The following is an 18,239-nucleotide window of genomic DNA, read 5'->3' on the forward strand; positions in this document are numbered from 1 at the left end:
TGAGATGTCTCCAGGTAATTTGGCCAAAACACGGGGGAATGCACAACTGGCGAGATTTGCATTCACTAATTAATTTGTAAAAAAAAAAAAAAAAAAAAAAGAAGTCACACTCAGTGCTTGATTAAACTAATATTCATAATTCTAATTAATCTGAATAATAATTAAAGACCCGTCACCGTGCTGCTAATGCTCAGCGAAGTTTTAAAAATATTGCCGGCGTTTTGAAATGTTTTGATGTGCGGCAAGGCCCGGACTGCCGAGGCGTGGTCGCTTTCCCAACACACACACACACTCACACACACACACACACACACACACACACACATAGACAAGATCAAACCCGCCCCCTGCACCTTCTCCTTTTTGAATTTGAGCACCGCTCGTCGTCGGAAAACACCATAAATAAATCCGATTTAATCCCAGGAGCCGGATCCGGGAAGGGAAAAAGGGGAAACGCGGCTAAATTCCGTTGACGCTCCGTAATGCGGCTGGAATCCGACGTGTTTGTATGCCGCCTAAGTGGATTTCGCTTTGTGTCTTTTCTTGAATGGAAGGGGTTTTGACGCTGAGATGAGAGATGGCGGGAATAGTTGCCCCGCTGACCCGGCAGCGCAGCTCTTCCACGCCGCCTTAGTCCACAATCGGAGATTAGCGCCAATAGAAGGACGTCTTAAAACCATCCCCTCCCTCTCGCTATGCTCCGCCGTGGCTCAGCGCCGCCGATAAATATAAATCCTCGGCTCCGACACGTGATTCCAACCGACGGGTTCGGGAAAGACCAAGTGTGAGGCCTCGCGGAGGTTAAGGGTCGCAATTTGAGCCACAAGTGTCGCCATTAGCAACTAGCATGCTAATAATGCGGGCGCGGACTCTTAAGCATCGGTCGTCCTTTTGCCGTGTTAGCTTAAACGTGCTACATCGCACACCTACTGGGCTGGAGTCTATTCTCTGGATGCATCTCTGGATGCATCTCCAAATAAATAAGAGGGTGAATGGTTGCATTTCCTTTTGTTACGTAAATGACAGGGTGAATGGTTGTATGTCTCAATATGTCACATGAATGAGAGGGTGAACGGTTACATTTTTGTATTGGACATGCGAATGAGTGGGTGAATGGTTGCATTTCCGAATTCAAATGTGAATGAGAGGGTGAATGGTTGCATTATGCAATAGAATAGGTTGAAATGTTGCTTGTATCTATGACGCGTGAATGAGTGGGTGAATGGTTGCATTTCCTAATTCAAAATGTGAATGAGAGGGTGAATGGTTGCATTATGCAATAGAATAGGTTGAAATGTTGCTTGTACCTATGACGCGTGAATGAGAGGGTGAATGGCTGTATTTTCTGATTCAAAATGTGAATGACAGGGTGAATGGTTGTATGTCCCTATATGTCACATAAATGAGATGGTGAATTGTTGCATTTCCTTATTGGACATGTGAATGAGAGAGTGAACGGTTGTATTTCTCAATATGTCACAAAAATAAGGGGGTGATCGGTTGCATTACACAACAGGGTGAAATGTTCCTTGTATCCATGACGCGTGAATGAGAGGGTGAATGGCTGTATGTTTTATTGTGTTGTGTAAATGAAAGGGTGATTGGTTGCATTTTCTGTTTCAAAATGTGAACGAGAGGGTGAATGGTTGTATGTCTCTATATGTCACATGAATGGGAGGGTGAATGGTTGCATTTCCTTTTGTTATGGGAATGACAGGGTGAACGGTCATATTTCTCAATATGTAACAAAAGTGAGATGGTGATTGGTTGCATTTCCTTATGCAACATATGAATGAGAGGATGAATGGTTGCATTACGCAATACAACAGGGTGAAATGTTGCATGTATCTATGACGCGTGAATGAGAGGGTGAATGGTTGCATTTCCTTTTGTCAGGCGAACGACAGGATGAACGGTTGTATGCCTCAATATGTCACATAACTGAGAGGGCGAATGGTTGCATTTTCTTATTGGACATGTGAATGAGTGGGTGAATGATTGCATTATGTAATACAACATGGTGAAATGTCGCATGTTGCTATGACGCGTGAATGAGAGGGTGAATGGTTGCATTTCCTTATTGGACATGTGAATGAGAGGGTGAATGGTTGCATTTCCTTATTGGACATGTGAATGAGAGGGTGAATGGTTGAATTTCCTTGTGTTATGTGAATGAGAGGGTGAACTGTTGTATTTCTCTATATGTCACAAAAATAAGAGGGTGATTGGTTTCATTACACAACAGAGTGAAATGTTCCTCGTATCCATGACGCGTGAACGGTTGAATTTTCTTGTGCAACATGTGAATGAGAGGGTGAATGGTTGCATTTCCTTTTGTTACGTGAATGACCGGGTGAACAGTTGTATGTCTCAACATGTCACAAAAATAAGAGGGTGAATGGTTGCATTTTCTTCGGCAAAATATGAATGACAGGGTGAATGGTTGCATTACACAATACAACAGGGTGAAATGTTGCATGTTTCTATGACGCGTGAATGAGCGGGTGAATGGTTGCATGCTTCGATATGCGTCCCTGCGAGGTGTCCAAATGACGTGTGAGTGTCTTTACGATGAATGAAAAGGTGTGCGACAAACCCGATTGGTCCTCGGGGGTCCGGCGTGCAAAAAATGTGTTTCCTTCAACGGAGAGCGCTCCCAGACGGAGGAGCAGGTGGCAAAGAAGCGAAGTGTGATAGAAATGTTTTTATGACATTTATAATGTTTTCTGCCTCTCTCGGGTGGGCGGGGCTTCGATGACATCATCTCGCAGGCTGCTTAAAACTTTAATTTCACACACAAAATAAAAAATAAAAATCACCCTCCATTCTCTGTTTCTCCAAGGCCCCATGCAGGAGACGGTGTTCGACTTCTGGAGGATGGTGTGGCAGGAAAACACCGCCGCCATCGTCATGGTGACCAACCTGGTGGAAGTGGGCCGGGTGCGTATTAATTACACCTTCACTCCGACCGCAGATCTCAAATGAGATTACCGCGGCCCTGGACGACCGGCGAGCTGATTCTATCTGCAGGCGACACAAGGCCGTCTTTTATTTTCTTGCGCCCGTGTGTCTTTGAGTGCTCAGATGTTTCTACGTGTGTGTGTGTGTGTGTGTGTGTGTGTCCACGCCCGCCCGCGTTGACAAAGTGAAGCTTGGGCCTCCAGCTCTTCTTCCCACCATCTGATCGGCGCGAAGCGAAAGAGAGAGAAAGAAAAAAAAAAAAAAAGAGGAAGCTGATTGATGGCCTTCATTACTGGAGAGGCATCTAGGCGACCGACTAGTGTTTCATCCGAGCGGCTCCATAACTGGAGATTATACGGCAGCGCATCGCCGCCAGCTCGGCTCCAACCAGCAGAAACGCCTCTTAATGCCGTTCTCATTGGACGAAAGGGGCGGAGGGGGGCGGGGGCGGGGGTGTTATTGAGTGAGGGGAATGGTTCATAATCTCCAAACTAATGGCAAGGCAGCATGTGGCCTGACGTAAGCTCTAATTTGTTCCACTTAACTTGGACTGTAGTTCTTAGTCATGTTACAGCAAAGTTAAAACTGGGGGATCTGGGCGAAGAGAGAGGAGTTTGTGGACACCTAGGTGAACAGAACGGTACCATCGGAAGTCATGGGTGGGACTCAAGTGAGCATGCAAGTACACTTGTATGCTTACTTGTATGCTCATTTGTATGTGCACTTGTATGCTCACTTGTATGCTCACTTCTATGCTCACTTGTATGTGCACTTGTATGTGCACTTGTATGCTCACTTGAGCAAACAAGTGCACTTGTATGCTCACTTGAGACTGCTGCCGCCGACATTTGGCAGAAAACTTCTGCAAACTCTCCGGCTCCAATTGGGATCCAGGAGCTACCTTGTAGCTTTGGATTCTCATAGGAAGTGAGTGACCACGGTAGGGACGTGTGGGACAGGCGCCTTAATCGCCAGCCAAAAACAAACCACTGAAGGAGAAGAAGAGGAGGACGACTACACCATGGACCATCAGATGGGTTGAAGTTTTTTTTTTATCTTCTTGAACTGCTTGGCGGTGTGAAGAACCCGTTAGCCATTAGCTAACTCTGCACTTATTTTGACCAAAATGTTGATGTTCCTCTGCGAGCCCTGAAAACCCCTTTGTGGCGCAACAGGCCAAAAGAGGCTTGGACCTCTTTGTCGGTCCACTCACCGTTGCCTCTGTCAATAGCTTTTGAAAATGGCAGTCCCTTGTCCGCAAGAAGTATCTGGCACTGGGTGTGTCTTATGAGTTCCACCAATCAACAAGCACCTTTGTCACACGAGTTCCTATGGAACCCTAGGAAGGCCCTGCCTCGGAGCAGGAGCTGATATGGTTCTTAGATCCGAGGTCCCGGGTATCTGGCTCATCTACTGTCCGAATGCACCGAGGCTACGGCCAGGTTCCCGGAAAAGTTCTGGGAACTTCAAAAAGTTCCTGCGGTGCAAAAGGGACTTGAGAGCTAAAGTGAGCTCTGCACTGCCCTCAAGTGGACTTATTACCGAACAGCCACGGTGACGTAAAGCACGCACGGAAAATGTGTGGGCGGTGGCGCCCGAGGACGTTCGAAACGGACGCGTCTATTTACGTACATAAACCGGTCCTTAAAAAAGCAGACACACCTCCGTTCTGCTGATGCTGCCCTTTCCTAGCTTTCCCTTTTTTTTTTTTTTTTTTTTGCCGGCGGAGCTCAAATGTAGCAGAGCTGATGGGGATCCAGAGGCTCATCTCTGGGTACCTCATTAGGCCGTTCCTCCGCCCCACACCTTCTCCACACCTGCTTAGCTGCAGAGCCGTCCTCTGCGGGCCCCGGGTCCCCGAACCGTCTGTTATATGATCCTTGTCCAATAGCGGGCGGCGGGCACAGTTGGTTGCAGCGACTTTGAGGGCGGGTGTATTGGGGGGGACCCCCCCTTCCCCAACCCCCCATAAAATCACCGCGCCGTATCACAGTGGGCCATCTGCTCGGCACAGTTGTTGATGAACTCTGGGAAGTCCTGGCACCGGCTCAGACGCCGCTAACACACACTTTGATGTGTGTGGATTCGGGTTCGGGCTCATTCCGATACTCTCAATGTGCGCCGACGAGCGGGTCGCTGGTGGGCGTCCCCGGGGTTTTTGCCACATTAAGGTGAAAAAGTATCCCAATTCCAGTGCTAAGTCATACTATTATACTAATGGCGTTATCACTGGGGAAAGTCATAATATCATGATAATAAGTAAATAAAATAATGGGAATCTGTTTTTAAGAAAATGGGGAAACAGTTCATTTCTTTCTGTTTTCATCAAATTGTTTGGGTAATTGTTGATCTCCAGGTAACTTCCTGCAGATCTTCTCGCCATTTGAGGCCTTTTAGCAGAAAAAAAAAAAAAAAAATCTATTTATTTTTGAACTCTTTTTCATTTGTTTTTCTAGATCATTTCTTGATGAGTTCTGTGGCATTTTTTCGTCCTCCCATTATTTTCTCGAGTTTATTTTCTACACCCTCCTTCTGTTTCTGCATATATACACTGCTCAAAAAAATAAAGGGAACACTTAAAAAACACATCCTAGATCTAAATGAATGAAATATTCTTATGAAATACTTTGCTCTTTACACAGCTGAATGTGCTGACAACAAAATCACACAAAAATGATCAATGGAAATCAATTGTATCAACCCATGGAGGTCTGGATTAGGAATCACACTCAAAATTAAAGTGTAAAAACAAACTCCAGGCTGATCCAACTTTGATGTAATGTCCTTAAAACAAGTCAAAATGAATCTGTGTTGCTTCCTGAGTGGACACTATGATTTCACACAAGTGAGACTGACTTGGAGTTACATTGTGTTGTTCAAGTGTTCCCTTTATTTTTTTGAGCAGTATATGTATGACTTTGTGGGGTTTTAGGGTCTGCTAGGGATTTGGGCTACGGTCGCTCCAACTTAAATCAAAAACCGCCTCGTCGAAACGGATCTCCGATGTAGCCCGAGGCTCCCTGTATCTAAACGGATAATAAACCCATCAGAAAAAAAGGATAATAATGGGAGTTACATGAAATACTTGATTGTAGTTATAATTATACTAGCAGGGGCAGCTTGGGCAAAGGCTCAGCTCCCGGGCGACGAAGGGTCAAGAGGTTGGAGTCGGCAGACTGGAGTCCTCCATGGTGGCGAAGGAGATGGTCAGGAGGTGTGAAGGGTATCGAGGGGTTTGTTGGCGAGCGGGAGGAGTTCGTAGCGTACGCTGTATCGGACAGGAAGCAGGCGGAGTTGAATTACATGACATTACATTCCAGTCATTTGGCAGACGCTTTCATCCAAAGGGACTTACAAAAAGGGCAATTCGGTCGCCGAAGATCCGAAGCACCAGCAGTCAGAAGTGACCTCTCAACCAAATTGCCATCTCAGAACCATGTACATACATACATACATTCATTTCTTCGTTAATATTTTTTTTTTTGGGGTGGTGCTTGGTGATGTTTTCAGCTCACGGCAAAAGATGGGCAGCGACCCCGCCTGTTCTGGCCTTTTTCGGGAGTTCGTTCCACCACTGAGGAGCCGAGACCAGGAAGGGCAGAGACCGGTTCGATCGGCAGCCGTGGGCTCAGAGCGATGGGGTGGACGGTCGCCCAGAGGTGGCAGATCGGAGGGGACGGGTAGGGACATGTAGCTTAACCATAACCTGGAGATAAGACGGGACCCATTCACCGCCCGGTAGGCGAGCACCAGGGACTTGAACTTGATGCGGGCGTTCACCGGAAGCCAATATAGGGACGTAAGAAGAGGAGTTGGGTGGGAAAATTTGGGACGGTTGAACACCAGGCGGGCTGAATTAGCCGAACGCTTGTTCCTTGTCAAGGTCAGTAGGGGGTATGCCAGTTGTATGCGCACTTGTATGCTCACTTGTATGCGCACTTGTATGCTCACTTGTATGCTCACTTGTATGCGCACTTGTATGCTCACTACTACCCCCTACTACTGGGGGTATGTCAGTTGGTGGAAGAATGAAGTATCATGCATCAGGATGAGTAGACCACGACTTGTTTTGGACAGAAAATCATCAATATGATGACTTTTCTTTCCTTGCAGCACAGGGAGTTTATTGGCGCAACTTCACCCGTACTGCACTTTGACTACAACTGTCACTATGTTGACCCAACTGAACCAAATCCCAGATTACTTTCCTCCAACCGCGGGGCGTTTTGCCCTGATTGTTCAGGGACCAACATTGCCGTCTGTGCCGCCCCCATCCCCCCACCCCCCCACCCCCACCTAAAAACCAAGTGCCTGATTCATAGATCCAATAAGATAATGGCTTTTGCCTAATTCAATGTGGCTGGAAGTGGACGGCGGATTTGTGATTGTCATCGGGGATTAGTCATCGGGGGTGTCGGGACCCACCCCTCCCCCGCCGCCGCCGCCGTCGCCGCCACCTCTGTCCGTGTCACTCCGCAAAAACAAAAAAAAAAAAAAAATCTCATTTCGTTTCTAATCAGCACTCAGGCTCCAGAAATGAAAATTGAATCTGGTTGTGCGCCCGATGTCGCGTTTATCTCTCATCAAAAATGATCATCCTCTGATATACCTCCATGGTTTCAATCTCTATTACCTGACTCCCACCGTATTAACAGTTTAATTGAACGGGATGGAGGGAGGGGACGGGAGGTAATTCTGCCCTCTCTTGATACCTAATACAAGTAATATTTCCAGTGGAGTGTTTTAGATTTCTGCTGGGAAATCTGTTTTAAACAGCCGAGGGTTTATTATTTCATGTCATTATTGGATTGTCATCGCCGCCTCGTCCCGCCGCAGTGCGCTATTTCTTTTAATGTTTCGTCCCCGTTTGATGAGAAACGTAAGGTTGCGCGTAGCGGCTGTTTTTTAACCCGCCGTCCTTTTCAACCGTGCAACTTTAGTCTCATTCCCCGCCGTTATCGATCATCTCCATTGATACTCAAGACCCCCTTCCCCTTCCCCTTCCCGTCGGACCGGCTCCTCGCAGCCAATCGTTGGCCGGGCGCCGAAACTAATACGAAACCGATCTCATTTTGACTCGAGAGACGCTTCAGAAACTGGAATATCAGCTGGTGAAAATGATGTGGTAATTATTTCTATTGGGAAAAAAAACGCGATTGCGGGCGTTTGGGGTTGGAGATGCGTTCCCCGTGTGATGTGTGTGAACTTGGGTCGCCCCGCAGGTGAAGTGCTGCAAATACTGGCCGGACGACACGGAGATCTACAGGGACGTCAAGGTGACGCTGATCGAGACGGAGCTCCTGTCGGAGTATGTCATCAGGACCTTCGCCGTGGAGAAGGTGGGCTCGCATTTTCCGTGGTTCCTTCTGAAAGCCGCCTCCTCCTCCACCCCCCGGTTAGTAGCGAGGGCTGGAGCGGCAGGCCTGATTTGGGGGCGCTAAAGGCAACTGGAGGAGGGCAAAGTTTTCCTGGGGCAAGATCGAATCACCCTCAGGACAAGTTTTAATTGGTTTTATTCATTATCAGTAGCGCTTACCTTGTAGTCAGTCTATCCCCGCTGTCATTGGACAAGAGGCGGGGTTCACCCTGGATCCATCAAGGGGCCACTTACAGAGACATACAAGTATTCGCTCCCTCGGTACCATCACGGGCCATACAAAGACATACACTTTCCATGCACTCATTAGTAATTATGCATTCTTCTGTTCATTCAACTCTTCACTTCCCGTTTCACGCGTCCTTTGCAGACATACAACCATCCACGGTGTCATTAGTGCCTGCAACTCAAAGCAACAAGGTGTCTGGTTCGATGCCAACGGGGCCTTTCCTTACGGAGACTCCGTGTTCTCCCTTTGTTATCACAAGCTCGCAAGGCCGCCACTGACAAGAGCAACCCGAGAGAGAGGAGGGAAAAAAAAAACAATTCTGCTAGATTTATTCAACAAATACAAATTGCTCTTCGGCTGCTCCTTAATACTGAAATGTTTTTTTTTTTTTTTTTTTTTTTTTTTTTTTTATCTGTCGGCTCCCGACAAGATATTCAGCCTGGTCGTACCGCGGGACCGACGATAAATATTAAGATCTGCTCCGCTCCCTCAGAGAGGCGCTCACGAGATCCGGGAGATCCGGCAGTTTCACTTCACGGGCTGGCCGGACCACGGCGTGCCCTACCACTCCACCGGCCTGCTGGGGTTCATCCGAAGAGTCAAGTCCAAGACCCTCTCCAACGCCGGGCCCATGGTGGTGCACTGCAGGTCAGTGGGCTGGCGGAAAAGCGCATTTGGGTCACAATAAATAAGCCGTCCGCTCCCTGAACCGTCCATCGGTATGCTTTACCCGGTCAGTGTTTGATCGCTCCCGCCCGAGGGGTTGAAGGCATTTTTACCCAAATCCGTTTTAATCACGAGGTTGAAAACCGGCAACGGAGAACCGGAATCTAGTGCCGGACGTGATGGAAATGCAGAATCGAACAAGTCCTACCCGAAACGAAATGTCCAATCTTCCGCCAATCGAAGATCCCTTTGTGCTCTTTGTCTGCCCGGCTCATCTAAAAAAAAAAAAAAAAAAAAACATTTCCAGAGGAAAGTTTGTTTATGACAAACCAAAAAAAAAAAGAATCCAAAGCATTGCAGCGCCCGCTAATTGAAGGCGGCGCAGTCACAGCTCGGCTTCGAGATGACTTTTTGTCTTCTCCGAGTCGGTCGCAGTCTCGTATTGCCGGTGACGGGCGGGGGTTCACAGATGGCGAGGTCCGGCTCCTCCGGGCCTTGCGAGCTGCACCAGGGGGTCACCGCTGCTTTCCTAGCAGGTGGGTTCGCGGTCCTTACCGATGCGCAGCTGCATCCGTCATCCCTCTGAAAGTTCCGGGCTTTCCGCGGATCCAGAACCCCCCCGCCGCCGCGCAGCTTGGAAAGCGCTGGCGAGGAAGGATACGATCCATCGGCCAAAATCTGGCAGCAGACAGTAGACTAATTTGTGTGTACCTACCGGGAGCAATCGATTGAAGACGGCGCCGCAGACCCCCTCCGGGCAGCCGCTGTCGATTGTGTCAATTAGCGATGACTTTTAGTGGACGCGCCCCTAAAGTAAGACCTCAAACTGACACTTCCAGAAGGGTATAAACAATAAACAACTATTATTTTGTAGTCACTTCCGGCGCAACGACGATACCGTCCCATTCTGTCAACTTTTATGGCACGCAACAACGGCCTCTCAGCTGAGTCCCGTTCAATGTCTTGTTTTTTTTTTTTTTTGCGGTCTTTCCCTGTAGCGCCGGGGCCGGTCGCACGGGCTGCTTCATCGTCATCGACATCATGCTGGACATGGCGGAGCGAGAAGGCGTGGTGGACATCTACAACTGCGTCCGCGAGCTGCGCTCACGGCGGGTCAACATGGTCCAGACCGAGGTACGGTTCGGGCATACCGTCGGAAGAGGCTTAACCGGTATCTGCGGCCACATCTGCGGAAGCTCCGAAACAAATGCTCATTATCTGCGTGGCAGAAAAAGGAAATAATCAACACGCTGTGAGTTTTGGGAGGAATAAATAACTACCTGACATGATTTCATCAATAATTCTGCTCCATAACCGATCCCATCTGTAACGTTTTAATGGATTTACCGGCATGTTGTACTCCTAATATCCTTGAAGCCTGAACGGTAATCGCATTATTTAGTTAGCATCCAAATGGTAATCGACCTCCGCTCGATCGGTCGAAAGTAGGGCCTCGTCGGCGCTCTTTCATTTTACCCGGTATTACATTTATTCCCGCCTTTACATTAGTCATGAGCGAGTCTCACAAAGGCATTTACGGGAGGGGGGGGGGGGGGCGACACCCTAGCCGTTTGTCAGGGAGCTGAGCGCATGTGTTTGGCAGTCCTCGCTATAATAAACGGGTTTAGAGCCTTGTAACCAAGAGCATTTAGCCCATATTGATAGCCCAAAACATCCCCGGCTCATCCTTCAGCTTTATGCCGGTGCGGGCTACCGAAGGACTCTGCGCCTTCCTGAACAGCAGCCATCTGGAGGTGTCCATAGTCCCGCTGAATGCATCATTTCACCATAATTCCCTTTAAATCACAAGCATCATTGGACTTAATGGGCAAATGTTTCATCGTTGACGTTCGAACTGGGGTTTGAGCTACCGGAGACAAACTGTTGTTCACCCTGAGTCACCCTCCTCAAGTGCAGTGACCTTCAAAATGTGTGTGCGCGCACGTTTTCCCCCTGGAAGGTATCCGCGCTTACTGGCGCGGCGCCCCGGCTAGCGGACAGGAAGCGGCTCCTCGGCGAGGTTCAATCTTTTTTCCGGAAATGAAAAGCCCCGTCGTCGTTCATAATTCAGCTGGGATAGGATCTATCAATCCGCGGATCGCGTTTTTTTTTTCGTTCGCCGGACGTCCGACCCCAACCCCGTTGACCAAACGGCAACACGCGTAACCCCCTAAATCAGTGACCCCTGCGCAAAGCGCACGAATCTGCACCCGAAATGACGGCGTGATGGCTGGAAATGTCACTTCGGAACAGATTTGCGTCAAGCTCCGGGCCGCTCGCCCCACGTCAACCGCTTGACTGGCTGATCCACGGAGAAGAATCCGTCGCCGTTTCCCGCGTGGCGTTCGGCGAGGGTAGGGGTCGCTCTTGCTCAGGCTTCGATTTTTAGCAACGGGAGTGAAAAGTTCTTTCCCTTCTCGGAGCTCTGGGGTCAGCGCGGCCCGGAAAAAAGGAAAAGGTCGACCTCCTGGGCCAGGTTTTTTTTTTTTTTTTGTTTGTTTGTTTGTTGCTGGGAATGAAATATGAATTTTAAAAATGCAAAAATATGTAGTGTAACCTTTGAAAAGAGACAATGACAAATATTAGTCATGGAAACAACCTGAGGGGCAAAGAATAATCACAGCAAGTTCATGGAAATGTCATCGGATTCTTCCAGCGCTGTGTGCGCTGTCTCATTCGTTTCCGCGGCAGCTGGTGAAAATAACCAAAAATAGCCCTTTTTTTAAAAAAAGAAAAAAAAAAAGACGTTTTCCGTTTTCGTGTTTCCTACAAGTTCGACGGATCCGCAATGAGGATGCCTTTCTTGCAGGAGCAGTATGTCTTCATTCACGATGCCATTCTGGAGGCGTGTCTCTGCGGCGACACCACCATCCCCGCCGGTCAGTTCCGCTCGGTCTACTACGACATGAACCGCCTGGATCCGCAGACCAACTCCAGCCCCATTAAGGAGGAGTTTAGAGTAAGTTCCAAGCCGTCCAGGTCACGGTTAGTTCTTGTCAAATGTCCCACCTCACATACGGGGAGCGTCTCCAGTTCCAAAACTCCCTACAAACTCCATTCCAACTTGAGACACCTCATCAAGGGGACAAAATCAAGTCCAGTCGACAAGGATTCATAGCCGTCCATCCGTCCATCTTCTGGAGTTTGGAGCAAGGAGACCTAGACTTCCCTTCCCCGGCTAGTTGGTCCAGGTCTTCCTGGGGAGCACTAAGGCAGAGAGAGATCTAGTCTACCCGGGAGTCCCTTCCCCGGCGAGTTGGTCCAGGTCTTCCTGGGGAGCACTAAGGCAGAGAGAGATCTAGTCTACCCGGGAGTCCCTTCCCCGGCGAGTTGGTCCAGGTCTTCCTGGGGAGCACTAAGGCAGAGAGAGATCTAGTCTACCCGGGAGTCCCTTCCCCGGCGAGTTGGTCCAGGTCTTCCTGGGGAGCACTAAGGCAGAGAGAGATCTAGTCTACCCGGGAGTCCCTTCCCCGGCGAGTTGGTCCAGGTCTTCCTGGGGAGCACTAAGGCAGAGAGAGATCTAGTCTACCCGGGAGTCTTCCTACCGGGTCGGAGGTGCCTGGAACGCCTCACCGGGGAGCCGTTCCGACCAGGCGCCTGAGCTACTTCATCTACGGACGCGTTCGGAGCCTTTCGGGCGATAAATCGAATCCCTGACGAGGCGTAAGGTTGAGCTCGGCGCGACTGTAAACCCGTTTGTCTGAAGTACCCTCCCGAGCCAATCAGTGAAAACACATTACAGCGCCTCCCGGACCAATGCCAGACTCACGGCCCCCCTACGTTTCATCGCCGTCACATCAGGGGACGATACGCCGATGAATGAACAGCATGATTAAACGTCGTTTCGGGGTGTTATTAGCGCGCTCTCGCGCCGCGTGCCGACCCTCATGATTGCGACCGTCCTCCCCCCCCCGATCCGACAGACGCTGAACATGGTGACGCCGACGCTGCGGGTGGAGGACTGCAGCATCGCGTTGCTGCCAAGGAACCACGAGAAGAACCGCTGCATGGACGTCCTGCCTCCGGACCGATGCCTGCCCTTCCTGATCACCATTGACGGCGAGAGCTCCAATTACATCAACGCGGCCCTCATGGACGTAAGAGTTAGACATTTAAGTTTTTCCCGTTTTAGCGGTTCGGAGCGCTAACCCTGTGATATCGTGAGACTTCCAGTGAGATTTGTCCTGTCGGCTATTGATTAGCATCCATGACCATCTTCGTCACTCTGGCCAAAAACACGGAAACAGTCCGCGCAAAATTAGCGGTGTAGCGCCGTATGTAAGCCTACATCTGGGACGTCTCCTTAGAATCCCAGAAAGTCCACTTCTGCTCACCTAGCGCCTAGAGGGCACCGCTGATAGCTGATAGCGTCTCCAAAAACGCTCCAATGGTCGATGGACAAGTTGTAAAGACCATTAGTTACTGTAATTTCTGGACTACTGGGCGCACCTGAATATAAGCCGCACCGGCTAAAACTAACTAAATAAATCTATAGGCCGCACTTGTCCATTAGCCGCAGGTGTCCACGTTGTAACATGAGATATTTGTTTTTTAACTTTTAATTAAATACATACCAGTAACATCCACAAATACGTGCTGGAAATGGCCTTTTTTTTTTTTCCAAACAGTGCCTGTAACACGGCTGATGAAAAGGATTAATAATAAATAAGGCAAGAAAAAGTCCATCCATTTTCTATCCCCGCTTTGTCCTACTCCAGCTGATCGCTATCTCGGCCTTCCTCCTAAAGTCGTTTTCTTCGGCATCGGAATTGAACGTCCTCACATGCGACGAGGCTAAATGCTCTGGCGCGCTCGTTAGCGTGAAGCTAATGGTTGTTTAAGCTTCGGTATTCAAAGCGTGGGGGGAAAAAAAAAGGAGCGGCTTCTAGTCTGGAAATTACAATTGCGGACCAAATCTTAGTACCTCATAAATGATATTTTTTTTGATAAAAATGAATCATCTGTGTCCACAAAATGACAGCTCCAATATCGATACTGTTAGCCAAGCTTTCAAAACCTATGATTACGTAGATTTAGAAGTCCAGGTGTCGCTGTTGTGCTGCTCCACCTCCGCAAGAAGCTCCCGGGAGAGCCGTTCCGTCCAAAAAACATGCGGGACGTTGATTGGAGACCCTGAATCGTCCAGACGTGTGAATGAGGGAGTGAATGGTCGTACGTCTCCATATGTGGACGCATGATTGATCCAGGTTGAACCCTTTCTCGCGCCCAATGAAAGCTCCGTGACCCCGACTGCAGGGCGAGCTGTAGAAACAACGGATGAATGAAAGTCCGGAACAACCACAGCAGTGAATCTCTGCGGGACCAGATCGCAGAGGTGATGGTTTTAGTTTATGGTTCTATAAATTCTCCTTTCGCTATTGAAACGCCACGAGCGCGGCGGGAACATGCAGTGAATAAACCATTGTACCGAGATGGTGTTTTTTTTTTTTTTCTTAAACATTTAAGTCATGAGCGCAAAATCAATATCCTCCGCCCAAAACCTTGAATTCTCAACCTTGTCCCGGACGCAGATGGCTGATAGATCCGAGGAGAGGAAAAAAAAAAAAAAAAAACACGGAATAAATTAGCGCGGCGGAATAATGATTGCGTTAATCCATAATAATCTAAAGCAGGGTTATCAGGCAGGCGCTGTGGGCTTAACCTTCCCCCTCCCCCTGGTTTACTTTGCGTCTCCACAACTATTTGATGAATCAATAACTTGACAGCTATTACATAAATTGTCAGCTGTGTTCATAATCAATGAATTTAAAGTCTGTGTTGTGAGGAGGATTATCAATAATCCAGTTTCTCCTGGTTTCTTTAACTCTCCGTGACAGCAAATCATTTCTGTCTGTGAAATGAGACAAAACAAGGCCGCCGCCGCCGCGACGAACGGATTAGCTTATCGCTCGTTCATCAAACTGAGCCGTGAGGTTCGGACGGCGCCGCCCTCGTACCCCCACGCGTCGGCTAATAGGCGCCGCTCTGAGTTGAATTTTTTTCACCAAAAGGAAAAAGACGTCAGGAAGCATTCTGGTAAAGTGGTGAAAGAAAAGGGCGGCGTAGCATTGAACGCCTCACAACATCCATTGGTCGCGCCAATAAGGACCACGAATGACACCGCTAGTTCCGCTAATCCGCCCCCATGGTGGTTAGCACCGTCATCGACGTCCTGATGATTTTACGCTAACCCACCGCCTAGCGACGCAATGTTCCACAATTTGGACTCATCACTACCGCAAATTTTACCCCTGCGCTATCAGAGGTGTCGAAGTGTTGTTATTGAGTTGCACCGCTCACCGAGCGCCTAGGAGTTCCTTCGGAACCGTAAAAAGACCCTGCTTCGGAGTTCTGGGAGCTGAGGCCGTGGTTCCCGCTGCTGAACGGATCAATTCATTAATACACAGGACATGGTGTTGCCGTCCCCTTGTGCCAAAATCCTCGGGAAAAACACATCTAGAAGCCCAATCTAGGGAAGCTATCTAAAACAAACAAGCCAGCTATCGGCAGGCTACCGACCCGCTAGCCAGACACCACTTAGAATGCTAACCGATAACAGCCTGCAGCACATCATCGGGGTTTTCAAGTGGGCGCCTTCCACCTCAAGAAGGCTTGACAGTGAAATCCAGCATCCTAGACACCCTTCCATCGCGGTTCCAAAAGCTAACTATCTGTCTTTGGCAACCTCCCCAGCTACCATGCTTCCTCCTTAACCACTACCATTCACTTGCTCGATCTGCTGCCCGTGACATGTTACTGACCGCAGGTTTCAGGCTCCGTCCGCGAATGCCCAACTCGGTCAGTACGGCAATGACGGACTTTGCCGCAAACCCACGGCAGGCCACCTCCACGGGCCGCACCCGAGCCGTCCAACCCTAGCATACCGTTCTTTTTTACGCTCACTAGCTTCGTCAACTCCCAGGGGACCGTAAGTTCGATTAAAATATATTATCCTCTCTACCCCAGATCATCGCAACAAATCCGTCCGGGTGCTAACTATGTATGCCGGTACCTCCGACCGCTCATTAGGATCGGTCATCGGCTCACAGACCCTGCCTACTCTTAGCTTGGATCCTAAAAGATCTAACCTTTTCACCATTGCGTACAAATTTAATCTGCCTCGGAGTTCTGGGGTCCCCGGTGCCGAACGGATCGAGAAAGTGCCTCGTTCCTGAAAAGGTTGTAGGAACTGCAGAAGGGGCTACAGTTACACGAACTAACCGACCAATCGGGGCCGAGATGCCGGGACGTGGAGCGAAATGAAAGCGTGAAACCTCTCCAGACACGGAACTGCACTCCGAGAGAAGCTGTTCCAATAAGATTATTCTTTATTTATTATTCCTGGCCGTCCATTATGCACAAAGCGTGTCCACCGACATGTCCTCGTCTCTTCCTCCCCCCCCAGAGCTACAAGCAGCCCTCCGCCTTCATCGTGACCCAGCACCCGTTGCCGAACACCGTAAAGGACTTCTGGAGGCTGGTGCTGGACTACCACTGCACCTCCATTGTGATGCTCAACGACGTGGACCCGGCCCAGGTAAACCCGACCCGATTTGGGATTCGCCATGAATCCAGGCGTCAGCCCGATGTGACGAGGCTACATGTCTTGGGGCCGTGAAGCTCGTTAGCCCAAAAAAATCCATAAATTAGCCGAATTGTTATTTAAGCTACAGTGTTCAAAGCATGGGGAAAAAGGTAGTGGCTTCTAGATACAATTGCGGACCAAATCTTTGGCCCTCATAAATATTAATTTTCTCTGTGTGTCCACAAAATGAAAGCGCCGATAGCCGGTATCATTAGCCAAGCTTTCAAAACCTACGCTTGAATAGACTGAGGAGTCCAGGTGTCGCTGGGGTGCAGCCCCACCGCAAGAAGCTCCCCGAAGAGCCGAACCCTGCGGAGTCTCCACGCTCAGTCCAAAAACATGCATACATTCATTGGAGACCCAGAATTACCCGGACGTGTGAATGAGGGAGTGAATGGCGGTATGTCTCCATATGTGGGGGCGGCATGGCGCAGGAGGTAGAGCATTGTTCGCTTCGGATTCGGAATAGAAGAATCCTAGCGTGTCGAAGTTGTTGTGGAGCAAGCCTTGCTCTGGACGGTATGCTTACTGCTCATGGTTCATCCATGATGGGTTCACTGCACCGAACGAATTTCCCCACGGGGATTAATAAAGGATAAATTATGAGGCCTCGGGTTGAACCCCATTTGATACGTTTGATAAAGTCGCAGGAAAAGGGCAGTGTGGGAACGGAGTTGGATTTTCTTTTTCATGTTTTCCTCCAGCGCGAAGCGGAGGATAAGCCCGGGACGGAGCTCGTCTCCTGGCAAACATTCTGTATGAATACATTTGAGATGATGCGGCGGCGGCGGCGGCGGCGGCGGTGGCGGCGGGCAGATGAGAGCCTGTCTGCCACGGGTGTGCAGGTAGATGGAAAGATAGTCCCGCGGAAGAGACTCTCCACATTTCTCAGCCCGAGGCTCTGTCATAACACCCGGGATCAAAGCATGAAGCCGGGCCGCTCCCCCCCCGGCCCAGCCCTCCACCCACAACCAGCCAAATCTCCTTTTCCTAGGTGACCGACGGATTGGCCGGATAGCGAAGGCCTTTCATTCTTTATTCCGACTGTAGCCAGCCAGCCTAGGAAGCAGCCGGGAGAAGGGGGAGAGTTTACCCTGTTCTCCGAGAGCACCTCCATATTTTTTTTTTTTGTTTTTATTTTTGTCGGTATTCGACAGCTAGTCAAAGCGCCGCGTTTAAACCGCGCGCACGCACCGACCCTGTTTGCGTGCATTGCTTTTCCCCTCAAGAAGTTCTTGTTTACTCCGGACCCAAGAGTGGAGAACCGGTCTGATGCCGCTCTGCAGGCGTGTCCAAATAGCCGGGGGGGGGGGGGGTTCTCTTCAGAAAAGGACTCCAGAAACTGGACCGGGCCGTACTAACGCTTGTTTTTGTGCGTTTTTGTCGGTCGTTCGGCTGCTCGGTCGGTTCTTCTCGCCATC

At 49.5% G+C, this 18,239-nt stretch overlaps 1 protein-coding gene across 7 annotated transcripts in view; it reads left to right on the top strand.

Moving 5' to 3' along the window:
- LOC147230110 (receptor-type tyrosine-protein phosphatase mu) overlaps positions 1-18,239 on the top strand; it is a 186,283-nt gene that overhangs the window by 155,601 nt on the left and 12,443 nt on the right. For 5 of the 7 annotated variants that reach the window (XM_086153265.1, XM_086153268.1, XM_086153270.1 and 2 more), the window contains 7 exons: positions 2,843-2,940; positions 8,184-8,300; positions 9,061-9,215; positions 10,232-10,367; positions 12,043-12,192; positions 13,157-13,330; positions 16,639-16,770. In XM_086153265.1, coding sequence (XP_086009391.1) covers positions 2,843-2,940; positions 8,184-8,300; positions 9,061-9,215; positions 10,232-10,367; positions 12,043-12,192; positions 13,157-13,330; positions 16,639-16,770 — 962 coding nt within the window. The remainder of the gene's footprint in view (positions 1-2,842; positions 2,941-8,183; positions 8,301-9,060; positions 9,216-10,231; positions 10,368-12,042; positions 12,193-13,156; positions 13,331-16,638; positions 16,771-18,239) is intronic. The other 2 variants (XM_086153266.1, XM_086153269.1) reach the window with 1 other exon arrangement.

Source organism: Fistularia commersonii, chromosome 10 (genome assembly GCF_037954325.1).
Source record: "Fistularia commersonii isolate RoL2024-O1a breed Wild chromosome 10, RoL_Fcom_v1.0, whole genome shotgun sequence".
NCBI lineage: Eukaryota > Metazoa > Chordata > Actinopteri > Syngnathiformes > Fistulariidae > Fistularia > Fistularia commersonii.